The 17,975-nt window shown below is 39.5% G+C and overlaps 1 protein-coding gene across 1 annotated transcript in view; it reads left to right on the top strand.

Annotated features, from left to right (window-relative positions):
- LOC121383431 overlaps positions 1-17,975 on the top strand; it is a 48,137-nt gene that overhangs the window by 29,122 nt on the left and 1,040 nt on the right. Inside the window, exons 3-4 of the mRNA XM_041513448.1 lie at positions 1,691-1,970; positions 2,827-2,965. Coding sequence (XP_041369382.1) covers positions 1,704-1,970; positions 2,827-2,965 — 406 coding nt within the window. The 5' untranslated portion in view covers positions 1,691-1,703. The remainder of the gene's footprint in view (positions 1-1,690; positions 1,971-2,826; positions 2,966-17,975) is intronic.

Consider the following 17,975-nt stretch of genomic DNA (forward strand, 5'->3'; position numbering starts at 1 on the left):
TATGCAGTCTGTGCACTCGAAGACTATGCAGTTATACCTGTTTATAACGACAACTAAACAGACATATAAACAGTGGCAATTGCAAAATTGTACCTTTGTACATAAGTCAAAAATATATCAACGTATGCGCAGCCGGTACACTTTTGAAGTGCCCGTTATAAAGAAGTGGTTATGCCATTACGTAAGATATTTTCCACCAGGTTAGACTCTACACACTGTAGCTGACACTGTGATTCCCTGGTCCATCCCATGTCATCCAAGACTATCGTCTGCTGATATTTGATCTCGAGTAACCGTACGTCTTTGAAAACGGAACAGTGTGTGCAGTAATTACTGCATTGTCATTGCTGAGATAGACGTTAAAGGGACATTCCTGAGTTTGCTGCAATTTTTAAGATGTTATCGACTAACAGAGACTTTTTAACGATTGTAATTACATATCAAATATATTTTTCTGCATAATATATCAGTGGCTGTATATTAAACGTGTTTCTGATCGTTCTAATATTTGTACTAGGTCAAATTTCATTTTATTTTCTAAAATATATTTTTTCGTACGTACGAAATTATTTGAAGACAAAAAGCAGTTTGTGCTTCTTACAAATAGTAAGACGACCAGAAACACATTAAATATACAGATAATGCTATTCTAAAGAAGAAAATATATTTAATATGTAAATTTAATCGTAGAAATATTTTATTTTTCGGAAACATCTTACAATGCAGCAAACTCAGGAATGTCCCTTTAATGTGTGTTATGAAACAACACAGATGTTTTTGTCTAACCCACATTTTCCAAGAATATTGTTTAGTGATATTTGAATATCGAAGAATCTATGCTTTCAAAACGGAACTACGTTAGGAATCATTATCGTATTGTTGTTGAGATAAAATATTTGTAAGAAGTCACACGCAACCCTAATCCGGAACTTTGATAATTGGTTCTTTATGAGAAGAAATTTTTCCAACAACAACAACAGACATTTATATTGGAAAAGATCCTGTTGGAAAACTATATAAAACACTTCCACTGTCGAGTTCGACATAACCGATTTGTCTGATTGTTTTAGTCTATCACAGCTAAGACTTCAAGTAAGTATTTGTACGTATTTGTTAAAAACACAAATCATAATTATGCACGTGGAAAGGTGTACATTCTTTTGTTTTAGAAGTCTAATGATTTGCTTAATGGTGTACTGTACATTAATATATTTTTAATGTAAACTTCCATCAAATAAGCTGCGTTTTTTTTCTTAGCCATTTTTGTCTTTTGTTTTCTTTCTTTTTATATCATTCTTCTTTCGTTGTTTTAATTTAATGTAAATCACACTCAGTTGTAAGTTACTGGCATAGGTCGGATGTAAAGTGCTGAAAAGATGAGTTTTGCGACCCCCCCCCCCCCCCCCCCCCCCCCCCCCCTCACAACGGACAAAACTAACTTTTTAAAAGTAATTGTTATTTAATTTTGTTAATATTATTACTTCGATCGTGTTTTGTTGTTTTGATTCTGTCTATTATCATCATCATCATCATCATCATCATCATCATCATCATCATCATCATCATCATCATCATCATCATCATAATCATCTTAACATGAGCATAATCAAGTGCATCAGATTTCGTTTTGTTTGTTAATTAAATATTCTTATTTTTTAATTATTATTTTTATTTTACTCTGTCCTTTCAGTTTCTCATCCACTATGGATTTTCATATTTACATCTGCGCATGCGCTGCATATCTTCTGACAATGTCTCACCATGCTTCTGCCAAGTGTGAAGAAAACTGTATAATTCAGTGTCCCTCCTCTATGAGGACAGCAATGACGTCATCGTTTCGCCACTGGAACAGACGTTCCATGCCGGAGTGTGTCAGAGAATGTTCATACGTCTGCTCGGGAGGAGTGGTTCTACAAATACCTTATTACGTACAGCGTCACAGACGAGTAGCAGACAACACTAAAGTACTGGTAAGTAAGGGCTATTTGAATTTAAAAAAAACTATTTTCCACATCGGCATTCAATAAGCACTAATCCAAGGTATCGATAACGCCCCGATGGGATGCATTTCACCAAATCAAATACCACAGACGCCAAAATAATTGTTATACAGTCACTGGCGTAGACAGGATTTTATATCGGAGGGGTCAACCAATATGGGTCAACCCATATTGGGGGAAGGGGGAGGGGGCAACCCACACTATAACAATTTAATACAGTAACAAAAAGAAAAAAGTTTGAGTGTTTGGGGGGGGGGGGGGGGCATGGACCTATTGCCCCCTCCTCCCCTCACTACGCCACTGTATACAGTTACATCTGTTACATAAATCCTTTCGGCGAACATAAACAAGTCAAGATAATATTATAATACTAGTTTCAACTCTTCGACCTCCAACATCGTTTCGGATATAAGATCTCAGCACACAGTTCACATGATTTCATTCCCAGTGACCCAAATGCCGACCCATTCAAGATTTTATCAGTGTAGCGACAAGTGGTTACTTGCCCAATAGTTTCCGGTTCTAAAAGGTTCAACGCAAATGCCCCAAAGGCACTTTATAATAGACAAGACGAGACAATTTTTTTCAGTTTATATATGTTTGCGCATGTGTAGTGTTTGCACATTTTACTATTGGTATATATTTAAATATTTAAGTATTTCTAAGTCTAATATTGCTTTATGAAATTTTTCCGTATTTCTGCATGCCCTTCCTTCTCTCCATAACTCCGTTCCTCCCTCCCGTCCTATCTGTTTCCCGCTCGATATCTATCTTTGTCTGTTAAAACATTTTAATATGTTTACATTATTATTGTTTTACTTTTCAGTTGCCGTTTCCATTTGCTGTTGAATTCTACGATGAAGACGGGGATGAACAGATCTCGTTTTCTGAGTTTGTGTCCACGGTGAAGTGTAACGACACGGACTCTACAGCGAGAGAGGCGTTTGACCTTGCTGACACTAACAGTACGTGGAAATTGGAGACTTCATCTTTTTCACGTTTAGTCCAGTTATATTTGTATTGAGGAAATGTAGGAAATGAAACATTTAATGCTGAATTAGAATAATAGTTCTGGACCTTGTTACAGAAATGACACTGTCGCCATCTTGTCACCATCGCTATCTCTTGAAAAAACATAGGCAGTGCGTCGGGATGGAATTAACCATTGGCATAGATTACTTTAATGCAGCTTTCCAATGGTATTCGACCCCATAACCTATCACTCCTGACGCGGTTGTGTTCGTGTTTCATGCTAAATTATTTTTAAAAAACAATCCACTTGAGTTACTGTTGACATTTTGCTTTTTACAGGTGAATAACTGGTTCAACAAAGGCCATGGTCTGTGCTATCCTGCCCGTGGAAAGCGCAAATAAAAAATCCCTTGCTACCTGTCGTAAAAGAGTAGCCTATGTGGCGACAGCGGGTTTCCTCTAAAAAACAGTGTCAGAATGACCATATGTTTGACGTCCAATAGCCGATGATAAGATAAAAAAAATCAATGTGCTCTAGTGGCGTCGTTAAATAAAACAAACTTTACTTTTTTTTTTTTTACAGGTGACGATTTAGTAAGCAGAGAAGAACTTAGTCAAGCTCCCTTTGAGATGTGTCTGAGGGGCGGTGGCAGAGGACATGACAGACATCGTGGGCAGGATTACTATCGAAACGACGCACATCGTGGGCGGGGTTACTATTGGGACGACTGATACCGTGGGCGGGATTACTATTGGGACGACGGACATCGTGGGCGGGATTACTATCAAACGACGGACATCGTGGGCGGGGTTACTATGGGGAAGACTAGCATCGTGGGACTGATTATTTGTGGGACGCCAGTCATCGTAGGCGGGGTTACTTTATGGACTGCTGGCATCGTAACCGGCGTTACTCTTGGAACGACTGACATGTCATGAATGAAAATGAAAGATTTTTGAATAAATGAAGCGCAGATTTATTTTTTAAAATAGTTGTTTTTGTCATTTTAAGAATTAAATGATTTATCAAGTTATATTCGCAGGATTAACATTCTGTATCACCATCTTCGGCGCACACACGTTAGGTATCTAGAGTCTGAGCCTTTATCGTCATGGGAAATCAATATAAAGTACATTCATATGACGTCTTAGAGTCTAGATTCTAAAATGTTATAAGCTCGTGGTCGTCGAAGGTGTAGTGATTCGTTGGAAGATTTCTGAGTTTTCTAACCCAGTGTTACTCGGTGGTATGTTGTCTAAACCATCATTGGAACGTTCTGAGTTTCCAAACCATTGTACGAGACTCAGTGCTGAGTTGTCTAAGCCATCGCTGAGAGGTTCTGAGTTTCTAACCCAGTGTATGGGACTCGGTGGTGAGTTGTCTAAACCACAATCTGATTAAAATTAGATATGCTGGGTCTACCAGTAGATCTAACAGCATTGCGTGGACTCCCATGTCCAGGTGACATTTAATCTATAAATAACAATTTAAATATCGACCAATTACACTTCGCCTTTTGTAGCGTTATTCGGGAGTGAGGTACCGCCTTGTACCCCCAGGCAAAATCCTGATTTATAATAAATGGCTAGTGTTTTAGAGATATGGAGGAGAACGAATAGGAAGGCTCCGAGGGAACGTTAGTCCGTTTGGACTTTGGTAAATATATTATTTCTGCTCTGTGTATAACCTTGATGTGATTGATGTGACTTTAAATATTTTGATACTGTATTATACCAATATTCTTTAGACAGTGTTTTCGGTCATCTGACGAAGTAAATCGTAGACTTTTTGTTCTAACATTATATGAGTATTTGGTAATATAAAGCTTAGCCAGTCATCCTAGCGGACCTAGGTACACTGTAGGTTATTGTCTTTATTGTGATAGGTACCAATATTAATTCTGTGTCACAAGGTTACTGAACGAGTAGTTAGGGTTAATTAAAAATTAACCAGTTAGGAATGGTGTTGTAATTCCTTTATTAATTAACTTCTCCTGGAAGCGTTTCTCAATTATCACACGTATGGGTGTGGTGTAACGGTGCAGTGATTCGCATATTGTGTAACTAGACACCTAGAGATTAACTAATTAAGTGATCAGTTCTGGGTTGTTATTATTGTTGTTATTAATTAACTACTACGGCTGTACATTTGTCAGCGTAGACTAATACAGATTCCAAAGTGTATTGTGTTTTTGTTGTGTTTCTAGTGAGCTAAACGTGCTATAAATATATATACTTTATATAAGATCGTATCTCTGATCATACCTAGAGACGAGCCATACTAGGGTTTAACCGCCTGTTACAGAGAGATCTAATAGATATACAGTTAGGAGAGATATTTTGATAATCGTGTTTTATTCAGTTACGGGAATTATAGAATCCCCGTGACAGGAGTAGAAAATTGGGGCGCTCGTCCCGGATCTGACACGGGACATGCATATTTAAAAAAGTATTGTTTGTAAATGGGGGCTTTATAAATTAATTTTACAAATTAACCAGAAGTAGCAACGTTGTTCACTAGAAAATTAATTAATATTAAGTGCGTCATATCTAAACATGGATAAGAATTTGCTGGATAGGCCTACGCTCAGTGTAGTGGAGATTAAGCGAGCACGTAAGGCCGAGTTAGTTGAAATCGCGGGTGAGCGAGAAATTGATTTAACATCAGCTAAAACCTTAGGTTATATAAAGACAATTATTATCCAGGAAGTTTTTGGTGATAGGCCTGCTATGGAAGACAGTGAGATTGTTCCAGAGATAGAGATAAATGAGTTAAGTGTGGAACAACAATTAGCTTTTAAAAAGCTTGAGTACGAAAGAGAGGAACGTGCATTAGATAGAGAGAGAGAAGAGAGAGATAGAGAGAGGGATAGAGAGAGAGAGAGAGAGAGAAAGAAGGTAGAGATAGAGAAGATAGAGAGAGGGATAGAGAAGATAGAGAGAGAGGGATAGAGAAGAGAGAGAGAGAGAGAGATAGAAAGAGAGAGAGAGAGAAGAGAGAGATAGGGAGAGAGAATTCCAGTTAGCAAAATTAAAAGTGGAACATGAGTTAAAGTTGAATACTGAAGAAGTTAGACGTGAGGCAGGAAATGGTTTTAACATGTCGGAGGCTTATAGATCAGTGCCTGTATTTGACGATGAGGAGGTAGACATGTTCTTCCAACTTTTTGAACGGGCCGCTAAGCAGCTAAATTGGCCGCAGTCTAAGTGGACATTGTTAGCCGTGTCTAAGTTTAAGGGGAAGGCTAGTGTAGCTTATAATTCAATGAGTGATGAGCGAGCAAGTCAGTACGACTTAGTTAAGGCTGCAGTGTTGAGGGCTTATGAATTACGACCTGAGGATTATCGTTTACGGTATAGCGAGTTGAGAAAAACGCAGGTCTTATAGTGAGTTTGTGGCTAAGAAGGCAGGGATGTTTGATAAATGGGTGGTGTCTCATCAGGTAGAGTCATATACCGAGTTACGGGAGTTGTTGATCTTACAGGACATTAAAAATGGATTACCAGTTAGCTTACGTATTCACTTAGAGGATCGTGAAGTCAAAAAGATAGAGGAGGCAGGCATAGTGGCAGATGATTACGTGTTAATACACAAAGCTCAGGCAGTACCGGGTAGCTCTTTACAACAAGGTGATAAGAAGAAATTTCAGCCAGGTTTTTCCCGCGAAAGTAACTATAGGGGAGAGTCATCTAGTTGGTCAGCTAGTCAGGCAAGGAATGCACCTGGTGGGCAAAGTAAGGATAGACCTGCATTATCAGCCAATGCACGAACTTTTCATCCACATTGCAGTTACTGTAAAAAGGATAACCATCTTATCGGGGACTGTTTTAAAAGGAAACGCGATAATGCGCAAGTGGTCGGTTTAGTGAGGTCAGCTCCGTTAGCGAGAGAGTTAATGGTTAGTCCCATGGCAGAGAAAGTAAACCCGTATGTGTCCACTGGTATGGTTTGTGATGTGAAACAAGAATTGAGTCCTAAGGCTATATCAATCTATAGAGATACCGGGTGTAGTCAGAGTCTGATAACGCAAAAGTGTTTAGCTGATATTGAAAATTCAGATATAGGACGTAGTTTGGCTTTAACCTCGGTTACTGGAGAAAAAATGGTTGTCCGGTTACATAAGGTTTTCTTGTGTTCGAAGTTTGTGACGGGACCAGTCGTTATGGGTGTTGTGAAGGACTTGCCTGTTGAAAACATAGGAGTTTTGTTGGGAAATGATTTGACTAGTCAGTGTTGTCAGCCGAAATGTGACCAACTGTTAATTAAAGACAGCACGTTACCAATAGAAGAGAGTGAGGTTGATGAGATTAAGTATCCTGCGTGTGTAAAGACTAGGGTTATGGCCAGTAGGTTAGCACAAGACGCAGAGGATATTTGTGATTTGTCTGATACGTGTGTGAGCCATGAACTTGGAGTGGATGAGGTTATCAGTAAAATGGTAGATAAGTCAACTGACAAATTAAATGTGGTGGAACCTGTTGATCTCCCGCAGAGGGGAATTGAACCAGTTGTGTTTGATAGAGGGGCCTTACCTTGTAATAGACAAGAGTTAGTTCTAGAGCAGGGGGCTGATCCAAAATTGTTGGCAGTTCGCACTACATTGTTAACTGAGAGAGTATTAATAAATAAGACAGTTAGAGATGGGAGGTTGCCGGCGACCGAACTAGCTAGGAAGCAACTGAGCCATGCTCAGAGCAAAATAAAAACAGTGTTTGATAGGAAGGCTAAGAGTCGGGAATTTAAACCAGGGGATAAGGTGCTGCTGTACCTTCCCATTAAACGGGGTTCATTACAGAACAGGTATTTCGGGCCCTATGTTGTGCACAAACGAGTTAATGAGACAGGGTATGTGATAAACACTCCTGATAGGGTTAGGAAAAGTAGGTATTGTCACATCAATTTGCTAAAAGGTTATTTTGACAGACTGCCGATAGTTCCAGAGAGACCGGTCCAAATTGAGAGACACTCAATTTCCCGTGATGACGTCAAGACTGCAGAGGTCAAGTTGGCCAACGGCCAGATTCTAGCAGACTTGAACCCCCAGCGAGCAAGGCTGACTACATTGATACAAGACAATGTTTCCATTTGTCGGGACCTTCCAACGGTTACCAATACCTTAAGCCAAGATGTGCGCTTGGAACCCAACGCTACACCGCGTCGACAGCATGGCTATCGGAGAAAACCTGGAAAACGTGCGACGCTAAGAAAGAAGGAAACGAAGTTCCATTGGTCAGGTGAATGCGAGAAGTCATTCAACCGTCTCAAGCAGAGGCGCTACTCGTCTCCCGTGATGGCAGCACCAGACTACCGAGTGCCGTTCAAGCTAGCTGTGGGTGCCAGTGACGTGGGTGCTGGAGCTGTGCTGTTCCAAGAAGACGAAGACGGACTGGACCATCCTAATGAAAGCCTCCAACCAGAGAGTTTTGAGATGGAGTCTTCTTCTGCAAGAATACCCAATTACCATTGAACATATCAAGGGCACATCCAATGTAATCGCTGATGCCCTGTCCCGAAGTTGAACGTTATGATAATGTAATGTGTTGACATTCTTTATTTCTGTTTTGTTTATATATATTTTATTTGTATACCAGGGACTCAGAGACTCAGTGTGATTACTGGTAGTCACCTTATTATTACATGTGTTATAAATACCCGTATGCGTCGGTTAACGCACCTTTTTGTTTTAATGTAGTATATTTCCCTATTCCTAGAGTAGAGGAAATATCCTTTTTGAGGTGGGGGTGTGTGACGGTACATGCTCTTAATTTGTTTTCGCCTGTGGCGATTTTAATTGTGTTAGAGGGCCGTGTGCAGTTTAATTGCACTTAGCTAGCTGGGCAACTTGTTACGTAATACTTCGCGCGATCGGGCATTCCAATATGCACTTAGTCCAGCTGTGGAGGCCATGTAGCTAGTAGTTACGTAATATCTCCGCTAGTGCTGTTTATGGCCAGGAGATTGCTCGCGGTTGGTGACAGCCAGACTGACGATCAGAGAGAAATATACCGACTCTAGTAGAGGTAGAATATGAGATGATACGTGAGGTACCGCCTTGTACCCCCAGGCAAAATCCTGATTTATAATAAATGGCTAGTGTTTTAGAGATATGGAGGAGAACGAATAGGAAGGCTCCGAGGGAACGTTAGTCCGTTTGGACTTTGGTAAATATATTATTTCTGCTCTGTGTATAACCTTGATGTGATTGATGTGACTTTAAATATTTTGATACTGTATTATACCAATATTCTTTAGACAGTGTTTTCGGTCATCTGACGAAGTAAATCGTAGACTTTTTGTTCTAACATTATATGAGTATTTGGTAATATAAAGCTTAGCCAGTCATCCTAGCGGACCTAGGTACACTGTAGGTTATTGTCTTTATTGTGATAGGTACCAATATTAATTCTGTGTCACAAGGTTACTGAATGAGTAGTTAGGGTTAATTAAAAATTAACCAGTTAGGAATGGTGTTGTAATTCCTTTATTAATTAACTTCTCCTGGAAGCGTTTCTCAATTATCACACGTGTGGGTGTGGTGTAACGGTGAAGTGATTCGCATATTGTGTAACTAGACACCTAGAGATTAACTAATTAAGTGATCAGTTCTGGGTTGTTATTATTGTTGTTATTAATTAACTACTACGGCTGTACATTTGTCAGCGTAGACTAATACAGATTCCAAAGTGTATTGTGTTTTTGTTGTGTTTCTAGTGAGCTAAACGTGCTATAAATATATATACTTTATATAAGATCGTATCTCTGATCATACCTAGAGACGAGCCATACTAGGGTTTAACCGCCTGTTACAGAGAGATCTAATAGATATACAGTTAGGAGAGATATTTTGATAATCGTGTTTTAATCAGTTACGGGAATTATAGAATCCCCGTGACAGGGAGCATACAAATTCTAAAAATATCGAGCAAGACTATATATGGAATAGGCGAACTTGTTGGCCTGTTTCAACATTGAAAAAACAGGAGGAAAAGTGCAGTAATAAACTCTAGATTGTATACTAGTATAAACAGATTTTATGGCTATACCATAACCTAGTGTATGGGACTCGGTAGTGAGTTGGCAAAACTATCGCTGAGAGGTTCTGAGTTTTGACCCAGTGTATGGGACTCGGTGGTATATTGTCTAAGTCATCGCTGAGAGGTTCTAACTTTCCAACCCAGTGTATGGGACTCGGTGGTGAGTTTTCTAAATCATCGCTGAAAGGTTCTGAGTTTCCAAACCAGTGTATGGGACTCGATGGCGAGTTGTCTCATCCATTGCTGAAAGATTTTGAATTTCGAACCCAGTGCATGGGACTCGGTGGCATGTTGTCTAAGCCATCGCTATAAAGTTCCGACTTTCTAACCCAGTACATGGGACTCGGTGGCATGTTGTCTAAGCCATCGCTATAAAGGTTATGAGTTTCTAACTCACAGCATGGGACTCGGTGGCATGTTGTCTAAACCATCGCTGTAAAGGTTATGAGTTTCTAACTCACAGCATGGGACTCGGTGGCATGTTGTCCAAGAAAACAGCCTTAAAGGGACATTCCTGAGTTTGCTGCAGTTTTTAAGATGTTATCGACTAACGGAGACTTTTTAACGAATGAAATTACATATCAAATATATTTTTCTACATAAAAAAATTAGTGTCTGTATATTAAACGTGTTTTTGGTCGTTCTAATATTTGTACTAGGTTAAATTTAATTTTATTTCCAAAAATATCTTTTTTTCGTACGTACGAAATTATTTGAAGACAAAATCTAATTTGGGCTTCTCACAAATATTAAGACGACCAGAAACACATTGAATATACAGACACTGATATTCTAAACAAGAAAATATATTTAATATGTAAGTTTACTCGTAAAAATATTTTATTAGTCGGAACCATCTTACAATGCAGCAAAGTCAGGTATGTCCCTTTAACAGACCAATGAGTACTGGATTCAGAAGGAAATGGCTTATTTAACGACGCACTCAACACATTTTATATACGGTTATATGGCGTCAGACATATGGTTAAGGACCACACAGATATTGAGGGAGGAAACCCGCTGTCGCCACTTCATGAACTACTCTTTTCGATTAGCAGCACGGGATCTTTTATATGCACCATCCCATAGACAGGATAGCACATACCACGGCCTTTTATGTACCAGTCGTGGTGCACTGGCTGGAGCGAGAAATACTGGATTCAAAATCCAGCACCGAATCAAACCCAAAGTGAGTTTCAGTGGTCAGTGATTAAATTAATGAGGAGAGTGTACACCATTTCATCGAATCCACTCCCACTAACCTCTGACAAGTAAAGTATTAATCAAAATAATACCCAACCTTGTCTTTGCCTATTACATCATCTTCATACATCAAGGCTAATATTCATTCCTCGTATTCAGCCTTGATACATGTAGTCAAGATTACTGATATCCACGACTAGAGCCCTCTATTGGAAGAAAATTTGTAACACCGATTATGTCCCTTACACGATGACATCGCTGACCAATCACAGCATTGGTAACATGTGACAATCTTGAAAGCAATATCAAAAATTAACCGCCGGACGCTGACGCTGCCATCTTTGTTTACAACAACAAGGGAATCTATAAGGAGCGTTGCGATTCGTTGCAATCAGATCTCATCGCATCCAATGAAATTTAAGCATTTTGTGGCACGATTTCTTGACGACATGTATCAAGGCTGATTACGAGGAACGAATATTAGCGTTGATTTATGAAGATGCTATTACATATGATTTGTGAAAGTCCGTGAAACCAAAAACAAAAAAAACTGTATTAGCGTTATAATGACCTGTTAACTTACGATATACAAATAACAGGCATAATAAGGTGTGATCACAATTACCAGGTGTAATAATGTAGTGGGAAGGAAGGAACTGTTTTATTTAACGACGCACTCAACACTTGTTATTTACGGTTATATGGCGTCGGACATATGGTTAAGGACCACACATATATTGAGAGAGGAAACCCGCTGTCGCACCTTCCAAGCTACTCTTTTCGATTAGCAGCAAGGGATCTTTTATATGCACCATCCCATAGACAGGATAGCACATACCACGGCCTTTGATGTACCAGTCATTGTGCACTGGCTGGGGCGAGAAATAGCCCATTGGGCTCACCGACAGGGATCGATCCCAAATCGACCGCGCATCAAGCGAGCGCTTTACCACTGGGCTACGTCCCGCCCCTAATATAGTCGGGTAACAATTTCATATAGCCAGTTTCAAACTTTAAAATATTTTGACGTTTTAATCTTTATTATACCTGTTACCGGCCTCGGTGGCGTCGTGGCAGGTCATCGGTCTACAGGCTGATAGGTACTGGGTTCGGATCCCAGTCGAGGCATGGGATTTTTAATCCAGATACCGACTCCAAACCCTGAGTGAGTGCTCCGCAAGGCTCAATGGGTAGGTGTAAACCACTTGCACCGACCAGTGATCCATAACTGGTTCAACAAAGGCCATGGTTTGTGCTATCCTGCCTGAGGGAAGCGCAAATAAAAGATCCCTTGCTGCCAATCGGAAGAGTAGCCCATGTAGTGGCGACAGCGGGTTTACTCTCAAAATCTGTGTGGTCCTTAACCATATGTCTGACGCCATATAACCGTAAATAAAATGTGTTGAATGCGTCGTTAAATAAAACACTTCTTTCTTCTTTCTTTTTATTATACCTGTTGTTCGTATGTAGTAACAGATCACCAAATTACTAATACAGTTTTCATGTTTTTATTTCATGTAACAAGTGAAAATATAGTGGCGTATAATTTTGGACAGACAACCTATATAACAATCGTATTGCCAAACCGGAATTATTGGTAAATAATATTTGAAATATTTGCCGTGGCACAACATGTTACCAATTTTGATATTGACCCCTATCAGGCTGGATTCGTCACTGAACTCCTAAACATATCCCCTGCGCGTGCTGTAACCTCACCGTGGTGCAGGGGTGTAACATTCTCTTTGAGAATGGCCAATACAGCAAAAATTGAAATTTTGTGTAAAAGTCCGTATCTATCTGTGATATTTGTATTTTTGCACAGTTCTTTACACTGTTTTTATTTAAATCTTGAATTTTTATATTGATGTTGATCATCACCTTATTTGTTTGCATTACCATAGTTTGACACCCAATAGCCGATGTATTTTTCGCGCTGGGGTGTCGTTAAACATTCATTCATTCATTCATTCATTCATTCATTCATTCATTCATTCATTCATTCATTCATTCATTCCTAAACATATGGAACTTAGGTACACACTCAGTAAGAGCGACTGGTTGCATGCCCCGGAAAATGTTTTCAATCTATTTTTGCATATTTGACGGTTACTGTTTGTAAAATATGTACTCAACAAAAGAAAAGAAAGTACAGACATTAGAAACAAATATTTCTATATATAATATTGTTCAGGCGCAAAACGCGATATAAACCATTTTCTTTCTAGTTTTTAGTTAAAGCCATTATTGTATGCCAGTAAGGGCTAATCGTAGGCCCGCTGTTTTGCTGCAAAACGTGATTGATCCTTATGAAATTGTATTGGGTAAATCCTGGGTGGTTTAAAAAAAAAAAAAAAATATTTATCAAAGCGCGATATACGCCAATTAATTTTTTTTTTTTTTTTTACTGAAAATAAAAAATGGATATATCGCGTTTTGCACCTAAACTCTTCAAATATATTAAATAGCTTTCACCTCTTCTCAAAAGTATTTTCATTGTTTGAACGGCTCGAAACTGTTCTGAAGATTCTATCACGCTGGTCGCCATTTTGGATTTATGTAAATTTTCAGTATGTTATTCTAAAGACGTCCCTTAAATGAATTCCGGAAGAAAAAAAATTGTATTGTAATTTGTTTTAGGTTATGAACCAAATCGTTTCATTTCAACTTATTTTTGTGCTTATATCCAATTAAGGTTCAAGCACTCTCTCCTGGGCACACACCTCAGCTACCCGGGCTGTCTGTCCAAGACAGTGGGTTAGTTGTTAGTTGGTTCGTGGTTAGTCAGAAAGAAGAGGGTGTAGTGGCCTTACACCTACCCATTGAGTCGTTAAAACTTGCTCTGGGTGGGAGCCGGTACCGGGCTGCGAACCCTGTACCTACCAGCCTTATGTCCGATGGCTTAACTACGACACCACCGAGGTATGTTGACCTAAATCATGTAGACTGAGTAGACCAGACGTTTCCGTGCAATAAGATCGACTGTACATAAGACTTGAAAATAGAGTAATATAAACGTCACTGGATCCACCAATGACGTTCCTCGGTAGTGGTAGACCCAAATAAATTACATCGATGGCGCAAGTTCGGTATATCCGAACCACAACCACCCGAAACCGGTTTAAACTAGCCACTATAATTATTGCCTTAATATCTGTTGCACATCACTGTTCAAACTCTGTGATACCGGGGAGCGGGACATAGCCCAGTGGTATAGTGCTCGCTCGATGCGCGGTCGGTGTGGGATCGATCCCCGTCGGTGGGCCCATTGCGCTATTTCTCGTTCCAGCCAGTGCACCACGACTGGTATATTCAAGGCCGTGGTATGTACTACCCTGTCTGCGGGATGGTGCATATAAAAGATCCCTTGATGCTAATCGAAAAGAGTAGTCCATGAAGTGGCGACAGCGGGTTTTCTCTTTCAATATCTGTGTGGTTCTTAACCATGTCTGACGCCATATAACCGTAAATGGTTAAAGACCACACAGATATTGAGAGAGGAAACCCGCTGTCGCCACTTTATGGGCTACTCTTTTCGATTAGCAGCAAGGGATCTTTTATATACACCATCCCATAGGCAGGATAGTACATACCACGGCGTTTGTTACACCAGTTGTGGAACACTGGCTGTAAAGAGAAATAGCCCAGTGGGTCCGCCGACGTGGATCGAATCCTAGACCGACCGCGCATCAAGCGAACGCTTTACTACTTGGGCTACATACCGCCCCTTGTGTAACTAAAGCCTGGTAGTTGGTTCGTGGTTATAAGGAAACTATTTCTGCACACATGTGAACATTTATAAAATATTTATGCAAAACTATTTGATTTTAAAGATTTATGACCTTCGATTTACCAATCGTGGGACACTGATTGGGACGGGAAACGTTCTACGGGAACATCGACGGGGGCGGGGTGGGTGGGTGTGGGAGTCAATCCTACAGCATATCGGCGAGCGCTCAACCAGTGGACCAGTCCCATCCTCGGTCCACTAAAACAACTTATGTTTCACTATTAGAGCGGTTTTTGATAAGTGAAATCAGATATTAATTAGTTTTTATAGGTTAGATTATCTATTTTCGTATATCCGAAAAATTTCCAGCCATCCTAGTGTTTGTAATACCACGAAATGCATGTTTTGCATATTTAAATTTAAAGTATATTTCCCGGTGTAAACATCACGGACTCTTTGTTTCACTCTTGTCGATCTTTACTTGCATATAAAACGAACATAAATTGAACAACCAACAATGAATGAATGAATGAATGAATGTTTAACGACACCCTAGCACGAAAAATACATCGGCTATTGGGTATCAAACTATGGGCAAATAGAAAAATAATGTCATGATAAACATCAATAGAACAAACAGCGAAACACTGTGGTGTATGCCAAGGACAGTGTTATAGAATGCTACTTAAATATAATTCGAATATAAATTAAATCAATAAAAAAATAATACCCCCCCCACCCCCCCACAAAACAAACACCAAACAAACAACAACAACAACATATATTAATTTTTACATAACTTTATTAAAATTTATAAACAATAGCGTGCATATTCATGCTGTCAACTTTATAACATTTGTGACAGATAGCTAAAAACCCATCTTCCCACAATGTCAGTCAACCCATTAGTAACCCCACCCACGATGTTAGTCGCCTCAAAAGTAATAGTTTCCTCTATGTCAGTTGTCCCAATAGTAACCCTGCCCATGGCATCAATGGTCCCAATAGTAACCCCGCACACGATGTCAGTGGTCCCAATAGTAACTCCGCACACGATGTCAGTGGTCCCAATAGTAACCCTGCACACGATGTCAGTGGTCCCAATAGTAACCTCGCCCACGATGTCAGTAGTCCCAATAGTAACCCAGCCCACGGTATCAGTCGTCCCAATAGTAACCCCGCCCACGGTATCAGTCGTCCCAATAGTAACCCCGCCCACGGTATCAGTCGTCCCAATAGTAACCCCGCCCACGATGTCTATCATGTCCTCTGCCACCGCCCTTCAGACACATCTCAAAGGGAGCTTGACTAAGTTCGTCTTTGCTTACCAAGTCGTCATCTGTAAAATAAAACACCAATCACGAATCAGAAGAATGGAACTCTAGTTCCATACCAAGTATCCACTTGTATTGGCGTTACCAGGAATAAAAACACTCTGTTCGTTGTTATAAAGTTTGTTTTGTTTAACGACACCACTAGAGCACATTGATTTATTAATCATCGGTTATTGGATGTCAAACCTTTGGTAATTTTGACATATAGTCTTAGAGAGGAAACCCGCTATTTTATTCCATTAGTAGCAAGGGATCTTTTATACGCACCATTCCACAGACAGGATAGTACATACCACTACCTTTGATATACCAGTCATGGTGCACTAGCTGGAATTAGAAATAGCCCAATTGGCCCACCTATGGGGATCGATCGTTCGTTGTTATTGTAAACTAATATATTTTATGGCCAATACTGAAGGCCTTCAACTCCCGCCCATCCCCCCAAAAAAACCCCAACAACAACAACAATATAGGTGTTTGTTCGCACCCCATATCATCTATGGCTATACGCTTGACTTAAGATTTCTAAAGACACGTCCATCCAGATATCCAAGCATTCTGATTGACTATAAAAATACCAATGAGTGAGTTAAACTTCCTGATTGGTTGTGAAGAATGCCAACAGTACATCATATATTCTGATAGGGTTTTAAAAATTATTTCTCATCAGACAGAGTGTTTAAAACAAGAAATGATAACGATCTCTTTAATATTTAGATTAATCGTAAAACATTCTTTGTGGTTCAATAAGTTATAAGATCGATTCCAACCAGCCAAATGCAAAGGTTAAGTAAAACCAGTAGTAAATAAAAATGACTCTTCTTGAATTTTAAAGCGATTAAAACGAGAAGTTCAAATTATCTAGATGCATCTTCCCCATATTTTCGTAAATAATATTCACGTACTGTTAGTGTCAGCCAATGTAAACGCCTCTCTGGCTGTAGAGTCGCTGTCGTTGCACTTCACCGTGGACACAAACTCAGAAAACGAGATCTGTTCATCCCCGTCTTCATCGTAGAATTCAACAGCAAATGGAAACGGCAACTGAAAATTAAAACAATAAGAATTCAAAATACTTAAAAGACTTGCAAGTTTTCTCCTATTACAGTGTATACATACGACACGAATTTGTAATACTTCCTTTTCGATCCAAGAATTTAACTACCCAAGTATCCAAATGAATGTGTTTGTGTGTGTGTATTTGTTTATTTGTGTGAGTGTGTGTGTGTGTGTGTGTGTCGCAAGTGTGTGTGTATGTGTGTGTGTGCGCGCGCGCGCGTGTTTGTGTGTGTTTGTGTATGTGTTTGTGTGTATGTGTTACTGCTTTGTTTCACAGCTAATCAGTGTAGCCCTGCTTTGCAATGTATACCCATGTGCCAAATGTAATAACTAAATATTAAAAATCTTTCGGGCAAATCCATCCAGAATATGTAGGTTTAAAAAAAAAAAAAAAAAAAAAATCTTGATATATTTCTTCCCAAATTACCAGAAGTACATATATGCACCACAACATGTCTCGTAGTTAGGAACAATGTTGAATCGCGACGAATGATCAGGGAGTAAACTGTATAGTGAGACCTTATATCCGAAACGAGTAACGTCTTTGCCTTACAATCATATCTACAATGCTTAACATGTACATTGGTAGCGAGAAGTGGGAGATGAAGTGATATGCCAACCCAATTCTGAAGATAATGCATA

The sequence above is a fragment of the Gigantopelta aegis genome, chromosome 10 (assembly GCF_016097555.1).
Source record: "Gigantopelta aegis isolate Gae_Host chromosome 10, Gae_host_genome, whole genome shotgun sequence".
Classification (NCBI taxonomy): Eukaryota; Metazoa; Mollusca; class Gastropoda; order Neomphalida; family Peltospiridae; genus Gigantopelta; species Gigantopelta aegis.